This window comes from Corvus moneduloides, chromosome 4, assembly GCF_009650955.1.
Source record: "Corvus moneduloides isolate bCorMon1 chromosome 4, bCorMon1.pri, whole genome shotgun sequence".
Classification (NCBI taxonomy): Eukaryota; Metazoa; Chordata; class Aves; order Passeriformes; family Corvidae; genus Corvus; species Corvus moneduloides.
The window spans coordinates 25,791,867-25,813,287 of NC_045479.1; the positions used below are offsets into that span (position 1 = coordinate 25,791,867).

The 21,421-nt window shown below is 37.0% G+C and overlaps 1 protein-coding gene across 3 annotated transcripts in view; it reads right to left on the bottom strand.

Moving 5' to 3' along the window:
* Positions 1-164: 164 nt before the first annotated feature.
* The window catches only part of LOC116442840 (putative RNA-binding protein Luc7-like 2), a 29,847-nt gene continuing 8,590 nt past the window's right edge, over positions 165-21,421 (bottom strand). For 2 of the 3 annotated variants that reach the window (XM_032106348.1, XM_032106350.1), the window contains 9 exons: positions 19,784-19,878; positions 10,278-10,376; positions 9,348-9,458; positions 8,547-8,690; positions 7,328-7,504; positions 5,220-5,311; positions 4,316-4,345; positions 3,220-3,414; positions 165-1,193 (listed from right to left, as the gene is read on the bottom strand). In XM_032106348.1, the coding sequence (XP_031962239.1) occupies positions 1,001-1,193; positions 3,220-3,414; positions 4,316-4,345; positions 5,220-5,311; positions 7,328-7,504; positions 8,547-8,690; positions 9,348-9,458; positions 10,278-10,376; positions 19,784-19,878 (1,136 nt within the window). In that variant the 3' untranslated portion in view covers positions 165-1,000. The remainder of the gene's footprint in view (positions 1,194-3,219; positions 3,415-4,315; positions 4,346-5,219; positions 5,312-7,327; positions 7,505-8,546; positions 8,691-9,347; positions 9,459-10,277; positions 10,377-19,783; positions 19,879-21,421) is intronic. The other variant, XM_032106349.1, reaches the window with a different exon arrangement.

Below are 21,421 nucleotides of genomic sequence, written 5' to 3' on the forward strand. Positions count from 1 at the left end.
TGAAGATTTTAGGATAATCAGGATTGTAAGCAGAATGTCTGCTTCTCCTAGAGCCCATCTGTGTGTTAAAAACTCTAATAACCAGATATTTTTTAAAGACTGAATGACTAGTTAGCCACCTTAAGAGACCAGTACATCCTTAAGTTACTGGACAATATGGTTTCTTTTTTATTTTTTTTATTTCTTTTGTTCTTAATTTTTGTTTGTTGTTGCTGGTTTTTTTGTTTGTTTTAATACAATTAAAGATGTACCCCACAATAAAAAGCAGAAGAGTCCTTATGGAAAAAAACAAATATATTGAACACATACCAATCAAATGGTACAGATATGGGACTGGCTTTGATTTCAAAATTTAAGTAGAAATAAAAAAGATGTAATGCAACAGCTGTTCAATTTCCAAGTCTAAATAGGCACTGTAAAAAGACATTTCCGCTTTCTCCAGCACACATTCCTGTCTAAATGCTCCCACTGTAATCAACTCCTAGGATCCCAAACAAAAATAAAGCCCAACACTGGGAACATAACCTTAGAGTAAAAGTTAATATCCACCCACCCTCTTACAAAAAAGCAAACAAAAAAAAAATTCCCCCAAATACAACCTTTCAATGCTGCTGTTTTGACTGGAGCAGAATTGGAGAATTTATAAAGGTTCAAAAGCACCCAAGGCAAGTAGTACAATATAATTTGTTCACTAACTTGTATTGGAAAGGAGATTAAAAACATTGAGATCTGCATCTTGGTACATAAAACTGTTGTCCTGAATAAAGAGAAATCTTTCAGAAAAGTTTTACAACTTGGTGGAAGTCCAGGACCCAGCTTTAGGCATCATTAAATCATGGGGTTTAATTCTGACTTTGTTATAACCACTTTTATATACTGTACATCTACCCTAGTTGGATCAGTGTTGGAACTGCTCACTGGTGTCCCTTTGAACAACTGTAAACTAAACCAAAGTATGCAACTCCATAGGAAGCTAGAGATCAGGTGAATATACAGCCAGTTATATCTCCCCTGCTTCACGCTCCTCTGAGCTCCTCGGCTCTTCCGATCGGCCATTAGCGCTTTCGTACGAACGTTTCTTGTCTTTGAAATCCCGCGGCGACCTCTCCCTCGAGCTTCTGTCTTTATCACGGGATGTTCTATCGCGATCTCTCGAACGCTCTTTGTCTCTGGAAGATCTTTCTTTAGAGGATCTGGAAGGTGCAGTGTATTTGAGAATTCGAGTTAGATGTGAATTGGTAGCTATCAAACAGCATTTAGATTTTATATTTTTCCTCTTTTTCCAACCCAGCTTTAGATTTATATAAACAGAAGCGTATGAGAAGACATCAAATCATTCTACCCTTCTCCCTTTCCTACTTCCCACTTCAAAAGACAAGTACTTTGAGGTAGGATTTAATCTACATTTATTACAGAGCCCAGATTAAGTTCAATGTGCTTCTCTACATCTCTTAGTTTCAGCCTCCACCTCCTAGTTTGCATTAACTGGAGTTTAGCTGAAATTTCTCATCTGCAGTCTTTTGTTTAAGAATAGTGTGTAGCCTCAGACATATAAATTACAAACTTAAAAAAAAACATGTTTAAAACCAGGAGTTTGCTTAAAAGCGAGGGGAAATTAACTTGCATAATTCTGGAAGGGAGGCTACTATATGACAAATACAAACCAAATCTGGAATCTGTTCTACAACCATATTTTGTTACAAGTATTAATCCTTGCGTGACTTTGAAAGGTTGGGGTAGTGCTCTTTTTAGATATTTTACTCTGATAAATAAGCATTTTCAAAACCTTTATGATGGAGTCAGCAAAGACCTGTTTTGTTAAACAAACTATGTAGTTTTGAATTAAATTAGCTACTTGTATGGGAGGAAAATGGATTAGACATCCTCCTCTATATTCACTTACAGATGTACTTAGATCTGTTGTTGAAAAACACTGCATCTGTATTTTAGCATGTACTGCAATCACAAAATATTCTAATACAGACTTTTACAGAAAATCTTAACAGCATGCTATAAAGCTAGCCAATCATTTCCTAGCCAAAAGTTTGGTACATGGGACAGGACAGTGAGACTGTACTCTCTCCACTTACAGAAAGTTACTGTCACTTTACCTCAAAGCTTCAAAACTAAGGTCTGCAAAATGCTCCTGTATTAATTTCCTTTTGTAAGCTTACAAAGAAGTGACCTTCCATGTTGGTTGCTCATCTGAAAAGATTGTTTTCCCTACAATGTAGTGTTTTGCAAGACTTAGTACTTGCAAAAATCAATAAGATCCACAAGCATTACCCCTATTCCACAAACTACATATCACAGAAGAGAAGCTACATGCCAAATAAGAGGTTCATCTTAGTACAACTGTTTATCAAGTATCTTGTGTCCAAGTCCCCTGCAGAAGTAACAAAGATTACTTACTCCTGAAATAATTTGAACTATAAGCCCTGCATGTGTGGCCACTTCCAAATCTGACCTTTTATCTTCTTGCAGGTCAACAGTCTCAGGGGTTTTAAGACTGGGCACCCTATCACTGTACTGCCCTCAAAGTATGCTACAGTGGGTAACCTATACAAGAAAGGAATCCTGTTTATGAGCAGACCTCCCCACGAAATGCCTCGTTGTGTAATCCCAACTCTTTTAAGTTATGCTCATTCATGTAAAATAAGCCAGCCAATCCTCAGGAGCAGACAGCAACTGCATCATTCAAAAGCAAAAGCCCCAGCCTGCCCCCTGCAGTAATCTTTCCAGGAGAGGTCCTTGCAAAGCAGTATCTTCAGATGCAATGCAACAAGTTTATTTTCAGGCATATGTGAACTTGTTTTTATCTGGTGCACTACACAATAGACGGGCTCTGGTGTTGGGAACAAGAGTCCAAGGGAAAACCTGAATATATGACAGTAAGATTACTGCTGATATCCCTGGGTTCAAATGAAAATCAACTCTTTCACTTTCTATGCTTCAGGAAACTGGTATTATCAACCGGACACCAATACTCTGTAGCACTCATCCAGAACAGAAATAATATATAACCCTGTTATTGTTATTAAAAAAAAGAAAATAGATCAGTCTGGTGTGTTAAATCATAAATATGTCGAAGCTGTAACTGAAATCTGAGACAGACTCGAAGTGTCTTTAAATTACCAAGTAGTAGGCATAAACTTAATTTAGTGCGAAAATTCTCATTGTGTGTTAGGAAAAGCCATTTATTTCTAGGGCAGCATTCACCTCTTTTTAGAGCTGCGTTCTCGGCTTCTCTCCCTGGAGCTGTGCCTGCTTCTATGATGGCTGCGGCTCCGGCTGCGGCTGGTGGAGCGGGACCTGTGGCGGTGGCGCTTCTCACGGGATTTGGATCGAGTCCTTCTCTTCCGTTCCCGCGAGGCTGAGCGAGACCGGTGTCTGCGGCGATCTCGGGACCTAGATCTAGGAACAGAGAGGGCTTACACCACCCACTGCTTTCATCCAGCTACTCTTACCAGTGTGCTGTGAACGTTATGCACTCTATGTGTAAGCACATCTGTATAGAGAATGGCCTGCAGTGTTCAGAGCCGTTGCAGTGTCTGATCACAGGCAAACAGATGGGGGAAAGCAACATTAGAAAGGCTACAAACTCCTTTTTCACTAATGCAGACAATTTTATAGTTAATTCATGACTGTATGGCTACAGCATAGCCAATTCAGGCTCCTGAAAGCAAATAAAAATATGAAAAAAAATATTTAAAATAGTGTCTTTATCAGTTAAAGCTGTAGAACTTCATGATGCAGTGACAGGGATCATCTGCCAGAATCTATGTATTATGATGTTCTTTAAAAACTGGGCTGTATTGTTCCCCATAGCTACAACAACAAAACTAGTCTGGAAGGTTCTAAACACTATACAAATTTAGTTTTTTTTTTTTCTTCCCCAAATCACTTTGCAATCATACCTCAAACTTTGACCTTAAACTGTGTAGATTTGAAAGAACACTCATACTATTCATGGGTGATCTCTTAAGAGTTAACCTGGTGCTTAGGATTTTGAAAACATGGGCTTTCACCAAAAGGTACTAGCCAGAAGCTTTTGAAAGAAAAAGCAATTCTCTGTTTGAAGTGTTACTTAGGACATGAAGCTGCATTGTAGTAGCCACAAAATAGATGTAGATGTATAAACTCAGTAGCATGGTGATAAATAGTGTACAAACACACAGAGAGATGACTATGTAACAGAAAGCTTTGTTTGTAAAGATGGACATCTTAAACTAACAGTGCTAGACAAACTTAAAATGTTCCAGCTTGTGAAAGGCTAACTTCACCGCTGGTATTCCTTGTCTGCAGATTTATATACCTTTTGGCATGCTTGCTGTGGGATCTGGACCTGAAATAAATGGAAAATAGTAATTTTTCTTAAGAGAATCTCACTATCAAATAAAGTGCAATTTAGTAATAATAAACCAGACTAGTTGACCTGTTATGTCATTTCTTGTTTTAGTAGCACGTATTTAAAGGCATTTTATTTGATGTCAACATCTTTGTAACATATTTATCAGGAAACACATCCTTGTTTTGTGTTGGTTAGGTTTTTTAAAATTTATTTTTGAGACTACCCTACTAGAAACCCAGAAGAATATCTAACCAGCTTTTTAATTCACATCCCTCCCACAGAAAAAGCTTACAGTTGAAGTCAGTATTCCCTTATTTCCTGACAGGCAAATAGTACCAGACTGCAAGAGATTTCAGAAATTCACACTGTTAACCTCTGAAACGTAACATGTTGAGAGAACTGTGGCTCAGGTTCCATTCCACTCTAGCCCCACAAGGCTTGGAAGCCACTATTTCATAGAAGAACAGGGAATTGCTTTCCTTAATCATACATTCAGCTACTTCCAATAAGGAAGATTTCTAACATCTATGAAGAAAATTGCTAAGAGATGTAAGGAGCTCATATGTGTGTAAGCTCACATCTGTCAGGTCTGAAAACAAGGTACACACCTGAAAATTATCTAATTTAAAGACCCCTTTTTTCAAATATGTAGAAAAAAATACTATCAGTAGCTTTTAAAAAGGCTTTTTATGAAAACAATTCCATGTTTTAAGATTTAGAATGAAGTTCCATCTCAATCCTTGTAAGTTTCCAAGGAATGCAAACTATTGTAATTCTGCAAATTTAGAATTGTGTATGAACTGTATCAGAGTTTTCTTATTAAACATAAACAGGACATAATGTACATGCAATTAAAACAGATCCCTACCTCCTTAGTTTCTCCCTTTCTTCTCTTTCCCTCTCCTCTCTGCGTTTCAGACGCTCTTGATTTCGTTTCTCCTGTTTATCAGCCACAATCCTCTAAAAGCAAAAGAAGGTATTAAGTTATATTTAAAAACTTCTCACATGAAGGTGCTATAAGAATAATCTAGACAGTTCACATTCAGTTCTTTCCCTCAGGCATATCCCCTTTTCCTTGTGTATATTATTCCCACTCTCTTCCTCAGTATATATACATGTATTTTTTTTTCTTGAAGAAACAGAAGTTATTGCAGAAGAGCTGCATGTGTGTGTTACACGAAGACCTGAAATATGCAGAGTTAAATATTTAAGTTTTTAATAAGAGGGAATTCAGAACAGTAAGTCATGCCTTTAATGTGAGAGTTTCCATGCCAATCCTATCATATTTTGGACACTGGGGAAAGGCAGAAAGGAATCAGAACTGGGAGAGCTAATTGTTTCTTAAAGGACTTGGTTGGGCCGACACCTAAGTTTTGAGGCTACTTGTTTCTGTACTGTGACTGTGGGACAAAGTTAGAGCAGATGCTTCAGCTGACAGCCCCCAGGGTGAACTCACTACTACTGGGGACAAGGCACGCTCAGTAGAGGGCCCTCAGATGTGGAACTCACAACTGGAGATCTGGCCAAACCCAAGTCTTGCCACCTTCTGGACATGATGCAAGAAATTCAACTCTTTGTAAAGACCTTCTTCTGAGAGGTGGAATTGCCCCAGCAGCATCTTGATTAGATCTCTGAGGAGAGCTCTGAGGAAGGAGGGGATAGTTATTGTTTTCTTTCTTTGTTAGCAAAGCACTTCGAAAGACTAATTTATTGATGCTTTGGGAATGTGAAATAGTTATCCATGCATATTTTTTTCCAAATGGTGGAAAATAATGTTATTTCACCCTTTATGTCAAATTATATCTATGTTTCCTTGTACAACATCAGCAATTTAACTACAAGCAAGGTTTCTTGTTCAAGTGACTCATTGCATAATTTCATGGAGGGATGAGAGGAAGCACACATGACCCATTCTAAGGTCTAAGATTTAAGTTACACCAGCTATATTTAGGAGCCTAGATTGCCAACATCATCAACAGAAAGAGTCAGGCTCTCTGAAGGGTAAGTCACAGTACCCATGCAAGACAGCTGGAATATTACAAAACATAAACCAAGTCAATTTACTCAAATCGAGTAGCAGCAATTTCTGCTTTCAGGGCTTCAACCAATTTAGCTATTGTCTTTAGTGATTTCTACAGTTAAAATGCTTAATTGAGCTGTGAACTCCGTAATTTGTACATTAAGGTCATAAATGGCATCAGTGTTCATATCCATTCTCTTGAAAACTGGAAGTCCAGAATGTCATTCCAGTGTCTTTCTTCCAGCATATGATTTCTGGTCAAGATAGGTTATAATATTCCAACTGGATTTTAAATGTTCAAGCTCTAGAGAACATGCAACCTCCCCATAGCAATTATTTCTGACTTCAAGATATACATAATTTGTATTCCCACTTTGGATAGCTACAGCGTTGAGTTGTTGGAATCTATTCAAAGTCACTTCCTAATTTTTGTCCAGATAAAATAAACAAATTGAGTTTTAGTCATTCAACATACAGCAGGTTGTTTTGAGTTCCAAGCATTTCTTTACATTTTTTGGAATGCTTTTCCAAGTGTTATCATCCTCCTTACTACATGCTCTTGTATTTTCAAGAGTCTCCTTATTACTTTTAGGAGATGAATAATCTAGCTAAAAGCAAAGTTCATTTGGCTATCTCCCATGACTGCTAAGTCTGTTTCAACATTGCTGTTCGTTCAAAATACAGTTCTCCATTTTACAAGTGACTCAAGCTCTTTGTTCCCAAGATGCATTACTGTGAATGTGTGTTTTAATATACCTCAGTGCAAAAGAGGTCATCTTACAAATCTATCCAGGTAATTGATGTTAAATTAGAACATTTAGTGTTTTTAGGCTAATGAAATCCAAAAGTTTAAAGTGATATGAAAAAAATTCACACACCCAGAAAGACATATTCCATTAAGGTTGTCTGGCAAATAATTAAGTAGGAGCACACACAAAAAATTAAGGATGATTTACCCTGAGTTCCTCAAGCTTCTCTCTTATTTCAATAAATCCCAAATGTAGTTTTCCTCCAAAGTGATCAGCAAGTCGTCTGTCATTGTCATGAAGACCAAGATAAGCCGAGCACACTTCACAAACCCGTAGCTTCTGCTGCTGAAAGCTGGAGGCAGGCATAGAATTCCTGTATACTTCCTAGGGGGGGAAAAAAAAAGCATTTGCTGTTACTTCTCAACGCACATAAACACAAAGATGACACTTTACCAAAGATACACTACAAATAACCAAATACAATGTACACCAGAACACCTTTTAGTTAATTCACACTATTCATAAACCAACTGTCTCATTAAGATACAGAGCACATTTCCTTATTTTGAAAACGGAACATATTTAAAGGTAGGGCATCAGCAACTGGCTTTTAAAATTAAAAAAAAAAAAGTGGGGCAATTACTATGTTAAGATTATATTACATAGAAGGATGAGCAACTTTTTCATGTACAACAATGAATACACATTAACACTACAATTACTATGTTAACGTATTATGAAAATACTATGCCAGCTTTAATTCTGAACCCCATTTAAAACAGTATTAGTTTCCTGAGAAATCTATCTGCATTTTAGACACTAATTAAACACATTAAAGACATTCAGATGACAGACCAGCAAGACTGCCAGCAATCCTTCTGGTACTATGGAAACAACTGCAGATACTAGAAATTTCAGTACCTTTGTATAATACAATATGGAAAAGCTCTTGGTGACTTCTATCACCTGAACGTTACAACGATCATTTTGACTTTCCTGATACACAGGACATGAGCTCTCTTTTAGTGAAGACAACGGATCACTTCACTGAAGCTTTCCAGTACGAGTCACATCAGCACAGCATGAGGTTATAAACAGGGTTGCCACAGCAAGAGCCGTGAGACCAAACCAGGTCAGTGCAACCATCACAGCCACAAAGGTAGTGTCCACAGATACTGACCAATACAGCCAAACTAGGATAACTGCAGCATTTGTGGAAGGAAGTATCATTTTAATAGTATAGGAGTGTACCGAAGGGTAGAAACTTTAACTGTACAGGGTGCCACAAAGCAATTTCTTTAGTTTTAAATGAAGCAATTAGCTAAGGAAGTGACAGAGATAAGATGTCCTGCATTACACAGAGGCCAAGCAATTTAATATTTGACCCTGCCCTCTCCATCCCCCAAGCCTTACACAATCAACTTACTTCTGCTTCTCTCTTCTTTACCCGAGCCTTCTCCACTTCATCCATTACTTTTTGAGATTCTTCCACATTCCCATCAGCTCCGAGCTGTTCTACTTTGGCCAACAGTTTCCCAATTTCTTCATTCAATTCATGAACTCTTTCAGCCTTGAAAGACAAGGAAAAGCTTAACACAGGAAATGCTTTTAATTATGGAGAACAATCTGAACTACTACTGAGTTATGATACGCAAAATTGGAAGGATAGAATTAACAGAAACATGCAGAGAGAACTTCTCCAAGTAGAAGTGAAACAGAAAACGCCTCTCTGCAAAAAACAAAGAAAAAGGCTGAGCTACCAAGCCTATGTACAGTAACGGGAAAGGATTTTGTTCACAAAACTTCAAGTAATTCACGCTGTAGTCTATACAGCCTATTGCAGTCTTGGAAAATTAATATTTGTACAACCATTCCTCCTAGCATTTGCATATATGTGCAGAAAAATGACAGGGTGGTGGTTTTTTTTTCCATTCAAAAAAGATCTAGAGAAAAGTACATCGATTTTTCTTTACTTTTTGGAAGAAGTTTGCGTCAAAAAGTACAAGAATTGCAAACATTTCCTGAGGTCAAAAACATCAGAGAGGTCTCTTCCCTGTGTTCCCTTCTGTGCCTTAAAGGCAATTTTAGGGAGGATAGAGAAAATGTATTACTTTTCCCCCCTCTTCACTATGAATTCTTAGATTTGATATATTTTCAAAACTTGGAACTGGCTCCTTAGAAAAACTGACCTTCAAAAAGACAGCAGTAACTAGTTTGACATGCTTACCTTAGCTGCAACTTCAGCACTGATCTCTTCCTGGGTTTCTGCTAGTCTTTTCTTAGCCACTTCTGTTCGCCGGTCACAGTCTGCAATAAATGACTGCAGGTGGTCCATTGCCTAAAACATCAATAAGAACAAGGATCAACACTGTCAAGAATATAAATATTTCATTAGCTGTAAGGCTTCTTAAGTTTATTAAAGCTTCACTTTTGCAAGTTTTTATTAGTGATTAGTGAAACAATAATCTACCAGTTTATGCTGACTAATCATACATATTAATACAAACGGTTTAAAAAATTATAGTCTACACATTGTCATAGTTTCTAAGTATTTGCAGAAATTTGGAAGTGAATCTGTCTTAAGACATCTCAAAGAAGAAGTGAGTATTTCTAGTAGGCATTAAAATTCTTGAAAATCTATTCAGGATCACTTCATCCACCCACTACATGCAATACTGAAGCTTTTTTCCACTAGGATTTTAAGCTATTAAGTATATTAACCATCCCTCCAAATAACAATTAAAAAACCCAAACCCTTTTGTCCTAGCAAAGACCAACTTCCTAGCTGGGAGTTCAAAACAAATCTCCAATGCAAAATTACTTTTGTTAAGTGTAGAATTTAAAACTCTCTTCAAAGCAGACACAGCTTTAACATTTGCTTGCTATTTGATAACACTAAGACAGCACTCAGGTTTATGATACTCTGAGAGGCTGTTAACAGTTCTACCTAGAGATGACTACCACACAAATTAGCATATAATCACGAAGAGGCAAGTATCTTCATGTAAGTGTGCCAAGAGTTTTTCTGCCTCTTTATAAAATTGCTTTTCAAAAGTCTTCCTTCAGTCTGTACCAAAACTTAACATCTGTTGCTCAATTTATCCACCTAGGTACCCAAACTAATGCTTCCTCTGCACCATTAAGACAAAATACATACATCAAGCTCAAAGAAGAAATCTTGATCTTTGGATGCTATTTCATAGTCTGCCCTTAATGCCAGGTCATGCACTTTCAGGCATTCTCCAAGGTCCATTCTCTGAAAAGACAAAGGCAATGTGGTTTAACTTTTCAGAAGTGTTACAAGGAATAAGGTTAGCATGATTTTCTTTAACAGTCAAATATCCTGAAGCAAGTAATCTCTTCTGTGGGAATGAGAGTTTAACAAAGCTATAAGATGATAGGTCTTTGACAGATATGCACAAATCAAGAAATAACAGAACCAGAGAGAATGAACAACTTATCATGATGGCTGTTTGCATTACAAAATATCATTGATGTCCTGCAAAAATGCTGTTTTACTAGAAGTTCAAAAAAAGTGACTGAAGTGGAACATCATGTATTGAACTTGAACAGTTTAGCAGAAACAAGTTCCATGAAAATAACTGGCAATTAAATGGTCAAATTCTTGACCTGAACCTGTCTGCACACTCTATGATAATGTGTTTCAGTTATATTCATCACCTGAAAGAGATATAACCACAGCACCATTGTAAGTGCTGCTTAAAAAACATTCTTGAAACATTTCAAGTAAGACAGCCAAAAATCAAATCCCTGCAAAACATTTTGCAAATGAGTGAAGACGAGCTGAGTGTTGGACCACGTTCAAGAACCATAGAAGAAAAAGTACAGATATTCCACTTGTAATCTAAAACCATTCTAGAAAGGGCAGGAAGGAAGCATGAACGTAAAAAGCAAGTAGGCTGCATCACTGATCTTGCATACAGTGCCACTGAGGAGAGTGCCCAGATCTTACTAGGTAACAAATACTGGTTATAAACTGAATTTTACATAGGAAACAGCATAAGAAATTCTAATTCAGTCTGTTCATGGCAAGTCTGGTAACCAAGAGCAATGTGAACTTGACAAAAAACAAATGAAAAAACTCCACCCACAACCAACCACCAAACTCCACCCCCCCCACCCCCTAAACCAACCACCCCAACCAATTTGTAATGGAAACAAAATTGAATAAACCCAAAGCAACCTCTCTGCAAAAGCACAGGCTGATGTAGAGTCATTGGATGTGATTGATTTACAGCACTTAAAACTAGCAGAGTTTCAGTTAAGTCTGCTCTTGGCACTGCTCACTTAATATTAAGAAGAATTAATCCTTTCTTCACACTGAAAGCGCATGATGAAAATTGAACTCTGATTGAAAAAGCTGTTACTGTTGTAGTTAAAAAATAATTTTAAACCTAAACCTAAAATAATTAATAACTTGCATTGTGAGTTTTGTAAATAGAAGATGAATGTTAACTCACAAAGTGCTGCAAGCCAAATGAGTGAGGGTTTTGTTGGGTTTTTGTTTGCTTGTTTTTAATAAATAAAACACTTGATTTAAGTAAACAATCCAAGCTTCCTAAGTATAGTAAAATAAACAAACCCCAATTATTTTAGTCTTCTCAAATTTTTACTTGGACTTCCAATGAAACCATTAACTTTTATGGAAGTTGTTGGTTTATTTCATATGAAGTTTCAGGTAGAGAAAAAAACCCCACACCAGTAAAACAAAGAATTTTGAACTTGAAAAGTTGTTTTATAAACTGCAGTTATTTAAATCCCCTTCAGCCACCATAAATCTGTTTTCCAGAAAACATTTGATTGCAATAGGGAACATCTGACTGCAATGATGAAGGAAAAGATTAGTTTTTCCTTTTGCAACTATACAGGACCTCAGCAATTTTGTTAACTGACGCAAATCCACAAAGACCTTGAAGCTGAGCTATGTATTATAGATGTCTCTTTCCAAGTCATGCCGACACTATTGAAACTGAAGCATTTTTTCAGGAAAGTACTTCAATACTTGGAGAGCAATGTGAAAGAACTTTTTAAAATTATCTGAAAATTAGACACTTAAAAATTATCCTAAAATTACAAAAAGATCAACTTTATACTGATTAATTTCTTATACTGAATAAGGTCTTTAAGGCTAAACTGTAAAACACAAGGCCAAGCCTGTCTGAAGTTAAACACTTAAGTTAAAAATGGTAAGTCTAGTGACTTACTTGAATAGGTCTGAATACAATGGCAAAAAGCTTGAAACACATCCACCACAGCAAAAAACCACCCCACTATTCTAAGATGCAAGCTGCATACACTTTGAATAAATGCATGAAATAAAATTCCATCACACACTAAAAGACCCCAGAATCCCCATAACACTACCATGACACGCTGTTCACTTTACATGTGTTTTATGCTTCTCTCTGTTTGGGTTGGATTTAACCTCCACAAAACAGTACATCTCCTGATTTCTTTGCTTCTTCCCGAGAATCGTGAATCCAAAGCCTGAAAGGATGGTAATTAGCCTGAGCCAGCATTACTACTGAGAAACGTTCTGTCCTCCTCTTATCCCTGTGCTGTGCCACTCCAGGCTGGCACATCTGCCTGTGCTGTTGAACACAATCTGGGTACTGACTGGGTAAAAAGTATCTTAGCAAACCAAACACAGAGGCAAATTTTTTAGCAGTGTGCCTTTGTCCAACCTGTTGGGCAGCTACACAATGTGCTGGCAACATGTAGAGGACAACACAGTAGTGGAAGAAGCTGGGGTCTCTTACAGTATCAAGATAGCAAATTCAAAAGCTGTTGAAAACCTTCAGTAATGTTAATGGAAATTTTGGGGGACAAGGAGTGTGCTAAAAAGGATTCCTTTTTGTTAGATGCTTCAATCACAAGAAAAGAAATTTTGGCTCTCCTCCCCCCATTTGACCCAACAGCACTGCCTTCTAAATACTCGCACAGCATAACAGACAGGGAGCAAGAACAAGCAGGCACAAGAGAAAAGGATTCTTTATCATTAGTTTTGCTGCTGAAGAAATTACATCATTGTTGGAACTGCTCCTTAAAACAGCCTATACTAGTCCTGGGTAACCTTTTGAAAGTCTTCACAGAAATAATACCACTAAATGTCTTTCATAAGAGTTCTATTAGCAAACCCCAATGTAGAGAAATATAAAAAATGCATCATGTTTAAAACTCTTAAATAAGTTTGCATTTAAATGCAAAAACAAGCTGAAAAGCACTTCTGCTGGTCTAAGTTATGCAACATCAGGCAGAGACAACTCATCCTGGGGATGATTCATTACTGTCAAAAGTCTATGCTGTATCACGATTGCCAAGAACCTCAATAAGCACAGAGCAGCTTGTATTAATCTGGTATAATATGGGTAGCTGCAAAGTAGATGGACAGCAGATGAAAATGGACAGAAGATACAGTAAGGCACATTATTTTCCTTTTCCACAAGTCTACCTTGCAATTTGGTGCCAAGACATGCCCTCCCCCCCCAGAGGCAAAGAACAAGCATTAGTAGTCAGCCATTTAAAGATCAATCACATTTGAAACAGAAGATGGCTACGAGGGAGACCCACATTCAGACACTGAGTTAATGGAAGGCTTAAAAAGAAGAAGCTTACACTCTTTTTCACTGTCAATACACTGACTTTCAGACAGACTTACACTACTTGAAAGTGATTTACAGAGGAGTTCAGATGAACAACACAAAGAAAGGTGAAAATATCCAAGTCCCCAAGCTAGATGTAACTAAACTTCATTGAGCAAGCTAAGCCATGCTTTGGGTCTTTTTGCAGTTTTCTGCACTTTTACTGAGATTAAAACCTGAAAAAAAGCCTATATATTTGGAGACTCTTTACTGCAAATGAAAGTTATTGCTGAAGATTAGTCTAGGTAACCACATACAAAGCAGGATATCAGGAGTCCTTTTGTTATTGCTGAATTCTGCTTAAGAAACTAGTGCCTTCTAGTACTTGCTGACTATTTTCTGGAAAAAAAAATTATTTCTCAGTGTTAGACAGGCAATTAAAGCTGCTTGATTTCCCAGAGCTGAGGTTTAAAAAACTTCATATTGAAAAGATTTAGTAACCATTTTTGTCATCCCATCCACGAAATAGACAGAATGCCTTTGGTATAATAAAGAAATAGGGATTACACACAATTAGTTTGCATAGCACTGCTTCAATCAAATCAGGTACAAAAAAAAATTATCACATGAGTTAAGTATGGGTTGACAAGAAGAGCTGGCCAAGGATCTTGCAATAGAGAATCTGTAGAGTTTATGTGCAAAATAAATGTGCACTCTGAGTACCTGACAAGTAACTGAATTGGAAACTAAACCCTGAAGTGATGCTGTTTCTGGAACACGAAATTAAGGTGGGGTCCCCCCCCCCCCCGCGGAAAGAGCACAGAAAAGCTAAAGGTACTTAAAACAGAAAGGGCTGATGTTGAGCCAAGTGTGACACAGTAGCACAAACTATCAAATGCTTCTAAAAACAGCAAATATCTTTGATAGGTTTTTGAAAGAAGATACTCTGGGCAGTGTTGATGTAGATATTTCTTTTTAGATATAAAGATACCAAAGCAGTTCACATTCAGCAAGAGGAGAATTGTTTGTTTGCTTAGAAAGATCTGACATTGCTAAAAATTTATACTGAAGGAACCACATCTATTCTTTTACCAAACTGTCAAGGCACTACCAGGGTTTGTATGAGAACACTTACTACTGATAAAAAGAAGCTGAAGATAGACTCTTTGCTGAGATCTTCCTAATCCTGGAACTCATTCTTCAGCTGCACTACCAGTTTTGTTTTGAACAGATTTCTAGACTTGTGATAAAGTTCATCCTTTCTTGTAGGCAACATGTATTTAGAAGGGGATTTAAGTCCTGTGACTCCACTAACAGTTGACTTTTGTAGGACTTCACTAGCAGGAAAGAAATGCTGAGCAAAAAAGATGCAGAAATTATTAAACTGAAGACCTTAGTAACCCCTGAATTCCAGGTATCTGCCAAAGTATAATACTTTTTAAAAGACATTTCTCTATGTAACCATAGTTTCACTTCTGAAGATTTCAACATCTTAGATCTTCACTACCAAAATTAGCAGTGGTCTTTCTTCTTATTAAATATTTCAGTGTTTACATAGTATTTGTTTTTGTAGCATGACTATAAAATATACTAACACTGAAGTTGATAACCATGCAGAAAGTAACAACTCCCCTTTTCACTGCAATAAATTAAACCCATTAAAATGGAATGTGGTACAATCACTTCACCTTCCTGGTGGTCACAGAAATTAAAAATACATTTCAAGAGACTGACATGATCACTTGAGAGGACAACAGTGCACTGTACAATTCATCACCAGTGGGCTGAAGGCTACAAACTGAGGTAGCTTATGCAAGCATAATTTAATTTGATTTGCTAAGCTGAAGCAGTTCACGTGATCAAATCAGCCCTGAACTGAAAAGCTGATACCCTCAGACACAATGCCTTCTAATAGCTTCTAATGCTTTTTCTAGAAGTACAGCATAAAATCAGTCACACCCCAAAACACAAGTTTTAAGCATGCAAATAGTTCCAGAGCCAATGGGACTACCGGTAAATAAATTGACTACAGATTAAAACTCTTTACTAACACCTATCTGCACATGGACTATCCAAACTTCTCTTCCGTAGTAAAAGGAGATACAGACAGTACATTCAGTGAGCCTTAACGGATTCAGCCCACCTTGAGAGGGATACTCAGGTAAACTGCATCTTTTTCTAGGCTCCACTGCTTAAGATATCTTCTGACTTCAGTGGAAGCTTCAACACCTAGCTCCTCATCTGAAATCTAAATTTAGATGTCTTAATCTGGAGCTGAATTCCACTCCTAATAAGCTTAAAGTTAATAATGTATTCAAGTATATTGCTAAACCAAGGTCTTGATTAACGTGGTTTTAGTCAGTAAGAGTCCTGAACAGCTGCATGCAATAAATTTAGGAGCATCTGAAGATATGCTTAACTGCAGGGTGAGCCAACAGAGCATACTTTGAGGTCTGTATAAATAAAATGCAAGAAGTAATTTGTCTCAACAAGTACACATAAACACAAAACTAATTCACTGAGCAGATAGGAGTTTCTCAACCATTGTTTGCAAGACCATATCTGTGAACCTTTTTTCATCCAGGAAGCACAATCAAGCTGATAAGAGAGCCAGATCGATGCAGAAGCGTTGGGATTTTCCAAGACAGCTACTGGGTTACTACAACTATTCAGGACATTGTTACTTAATAATAGCCTTATTAAAGGTATTAGTTTTAAATCTTCCCACCTTGTCGTTTTCATTAGTACTCTCCTATTCATACAGAAACATACAAAGGTAGAGAAAACACACAAATCTTGTAAAACCTGCAGAAGACAGCACAGACCTTAGTTACATCCAGAGAACATTGCTTAACAGGTTCATACCATTACGGGGGGGGTCATCTGACTCCTACATATGCAGCTTCAGTCCCAAACTCGTATTAAGGATCAACAAACATTTTTGTAAAGAAAAAACCCGAACACTCACAACCAAAAACTCACCCCAAACCAAAACAACCAAAAACCCCATGGTCTTATCATCAGCAAGCATTAAGGGTAAAATTAAGAGTTAACCCTGTATGGCGCACAAAAAAAAAAAAAAAAAAAAAAAAAAAAAAAAAAAAAAAAAGAGCAAAAAAAAGAAGCTAGCTTTAAGTAGGCAAATTATTCAGTGTCTCATAAGCCAGGGTTTACAAAGTCTTACTAATTTCTCATTATAAAATTTTCAGCTCAAAATGAATGAGCAAACTCTTAAACCACTGACTTATGTATGTGAACTGGTGCCCAAGTGATCATTATGAAAAAGCGGAGCACCAAAACATGAAAAAGTGATAGTTAAAAATAAAAATAGCTTTGGTGAGAGGCATTGTCAAAAGCAAGTTCTAAACAGACACTGTCCTACAACCTTGAATACAACTTCTGTGATCTTACCAGTTAGTTTACTATGTGCCTCACACAAACTTCATTTCAGAACACATTTCAGAACTTCAGAACACATTTCACATAAAAAGATAATCACAGAGCACTATAGATTTGGAATTTAATAAAACTGAAAGAGGATGCTAACAGTTTTATCTTTCTTTGCATTTTTGCTGCTGAGATTCAGTATTCTACATATGGTTTCCACATAGCCCATTATTCCCACTGCCCTTAGAATAAGGCCACAAAAAATCCAAACTAATACTCTACCTATCTCCTCCCAGAACGCAACACAACATCCCCTCCACCAGGCAGACACCTCTGACTGCCTGACTTGAAATTGCCAAGTCTACAAACCCAGAAACTTAGTAGCACAAAAACATATCCATAAATAAAATCCCTTATCAAAAAGTATACATGCACTACCTTTACCAATACATACTGCATCCTGAGGAACACGGCTTTTTATTGTTAAGGGAAATCAAAGCCTTTGCAGAGTTTTGGGAATTTGGCCATTAAGGGAAAAGAACACACTAAAATAACAGGGCCTACTCATATGAGTCACTTTGTTTGTCTTGTGTTATCTGTGAATGTCCTCCTTGACTGCTTTTGAAAGAGTGGGTGGACTAGAAAGATATAGCAGTCTCCGTTTTGCAAACAGGAAAAGTAATATGCAGCACCTAGAAATTGTAGATCATCTTGTGACACACAAAAAAATGGCAATTCACGTCCAGTATTTTACTGATAATCTAGTCAATGTAGAGACTTAACCTCATAAATTATCCCCAGAGAACTTACTCTTTCAGGAGCATTCAGGAACTTGAATTAAAAAAAACTCACTCAACTTTTGTTACCTATAGATCTTGAATGTGAAGATGCATCAGAATCTTCCTATCAAAACTCTGGAGAGAACTTCACAGTTATTTTCTAAATCAGTGACCAACTGTTCAGTAAGACTCCATATTTCTTGCCCTTTTAAAAACTGCTGTTAAGAGAGAAGGTCCGTTCCTGCAGATCTATGACCAGGTAAATAGCAGAACATCACAAGGTCCAGGTAAAGCCTGTCTTTTTTGAGTCCCCTTTCTACTACTCCCACTAAAAGGATTAAACTAGTCATTGTTTTTCTGGACCCAGATTTACACTGTCGAACACATTTTCTGGCAGGATGACTAATTGCATGAGGAAGGGAAAGATTAATATCCCCTAAAGAAGCAGTTTTGTTTAGTATTCCAAGAGCCGCAGCAGAATCTGGTATGAGGCTGATGAGAACTTCCAGTGAGGATTTAAACTGTGCCAGCTGCCCCAGCCTACACGACTGACCTGCAATGTAAGAGGCGCTACTGCATGACACCTATGACTTTCATAGTTCTACAGATAAACATTTCTTCCTTGCAGCTGTTCTAGAAATCTTTGCTTACAGAAATTGGACCACAATGAAAAGCTGTCAAATGAATCTTTGACAAGTCTCTTCTTGTGGATTATGACCAATGCCCTTTGTATGTTTTTATAGCATACTGGTACGTCCCAAATCTCCCCCAAGCAGGAGTTATTTTGCTCACTACGCAACCAAAACGCCATCCAACACAACAGATGGGTGAAAAGAAACACATTGTTCTTCTCCCTTTTCCCCCATTTTTTTTTTGGACAGTAATGCACAAACCAGTTCAAAATAAAACTATATACACATTGATACGCAATACCACTTCAAATAATCCTTCAGACACATTTCCCAGGACTCATTTTCCCCAGTGCCAAAGGGTAGTGCCAACACCAGTGAAAAAAGCTACGCTAGCAGCATTAAGAACAGTAGGCATGTGGGACTCCCTTGTATCATCATACTCCATCTCTCTACTATTAATTATTCTAACATCATCAAATATTCAGTTAAATAATCAATGAAACATCACTCACCTGCCTTTCACAAAAAATAAGCTACCTTAAACATGGACTACAAGGGAAAGTACAAACACACCGACAAAGCTACTGGCATGCGTCAAAACCCCTTGTTTCCTATGCTCAGGTAGTGGAATTTCTACTACAGAGTACACAAAAGTCCAAGTCAAACAAGTTACTAATATGTCATAAATGGAGATTTAAAAATTGCTTTAGAATTTATGACAATGGCACAGTAACTGGATATTGTACAGTAAGTGTCAACTATGATATTAAACTTATCTAAACTTTTAGAAATGTAATTATTTGAACTTTCAATTATTTTCATTAAAATATTTCTGAAGAAAGAAAAATCTCTATACTCCTCTATACAAATATATCCGTGGAATACTTTCCCACTACAACATAAATTTTTAAGAAAGTAACTTCATAACTTATGCATACAATACATTTTATTTCCTTCTATTTCTTGCTACTGTACCACTTTAAGGCCACTTTGCTATAGTGCAATTCATGTAAGTAACATTATTTGGCTTTTCATGTTACAGTAAACAATAAAATTTAAGTAATAATTAGCATATAGAACAGAAGAATTCTAAAAATTAACTTTAGAACCCATAAATTAGTTGTTTATGAAAGTTCCTCTGAACTACCAGAGAGTGTTAGGTAGTCACTGAAAACCATGAAATTAAAGGAGATACTACAGAGAACAAATGCAATTCAATTTCTCCACTCTTATCTAAATAAAACACGAGATTTAGCTACATACAGTTCCAGACAGCACATCATGAGGGCAGCAGTTGAGAAGGTGGCTCTTGCACACTCTGTCATCACTGAATTTGATTCGCTGACGGGTCGTGTCACCTGCAGTACAGAAATCAGCACATTCCAGGTCAGAAATCTGAGGCAGTCAAGACACATTCTGCAGGTTACATGCAAAGCGTTAACAGTGCCCTGTCACATAGTGAAGGTCTACGGAAACTAGAACTTAAAACACTCTATGCTTCTTTGCCAAGTAACACCAAAAACACAAATGTGTGTTTTAATGCTCTATAATGCTATTTAAAAATCCTCTCACACTTCCCCTTCAAAAATGCAGCAGGAAAAGTGCTTGAAACCAGAAAGTCAGTATTAGCTCAAAAACACTTTGATACAATAGCATTTGTTAAATGAGCTTTATAATGCTCTGTTCAGACTTTGCATGAAATAGTGATGTATTTCTATGCAAGGATTAGCATATAAAAGCAGCCTCATAAACACAAAATGATATACATTGAGTCTTCACCAAATCCCACCTGATACTCATTTTATGACTTTGCTCTTGGATGCAATGCACCCTTTAAAATCTGATGGGTAGCATAAAGAGTTGGCAGAAGAATGAAAAACAAACCTGAAAAAAAAGATCAGTCAAACACAAGGGCATAGCCTATATGCAAAATATTTTAGAGGTGTTTGCGTATCTCCACATGATAAACCTTTTCTCTTTTCTCTTCTACATGCTGTTTGTTGGACTGGAACATCTTAATTATATCTTCATTGTGGCAGGTTGCAGCTCCTGCATCAGCAGAAGCATCAACCTGCCCAGACACTGAGGTCCAATTGCAAGGTTAAATAACCCCTTCTTGGAGCAAGACCTGAAGTCTTCAGAACAAAGTAACCAGCTGGTACTCTGGGGATGAGGGCTGAACATGTTTCCCTTTGAGTCATAACATAATTGTCACTATTTGAAATTCAGAAGAGAGATCCCTGCAATGGCTCTCTTCTTGTTAAGACACAGGCATGATAAAACACCTTAATCTCTCTAAGGATGCAGCCTTTTTTTTTTTTTAACATAATTTGATACGATCTCTTATCATTGAAAACCTACTGGTGAATTACTGAAGCAAGAAGGGCTGCTGGGAGAAAAAATGAAATACAGTGAACTCAAGATAGCAGCCTCTTCCATTTCATCTAATATTTTAAAGAGTGTAGATACATTTCACAGTTAGTAAATTTTTTTTATGGCTTCATGATTTAAAACTCTAAATTTCTAGATTTGAATCTATTAAACAATTCAAGAAGCCATATTCATTACAGAGGTTAACGACAACAGAGAGGAATAAAAAACCCGTATCTTTTTAGTCAAGCCTTTCTTACTACTATGTAATCAGATTTTTAAATATCCGTTCTATGTATAGGATGCTAACATATAACATTTTCAGATGGGCCATGTTTCAGATTCTTAAGTAAACAAAAGTTTCCATAAACAACACATGCTTAATTTGCCTGCAGGATGCAACAGTTAAAACCTGTAACCCACACACCAAAGAGCTTCAAAGCAGTTCAACAATAGGTTTTCTATAGGGCAACCTTACTGCTTAGTTATACTTACACTACTAAAAATTTAGAGTAATCCCTTTATAATCAT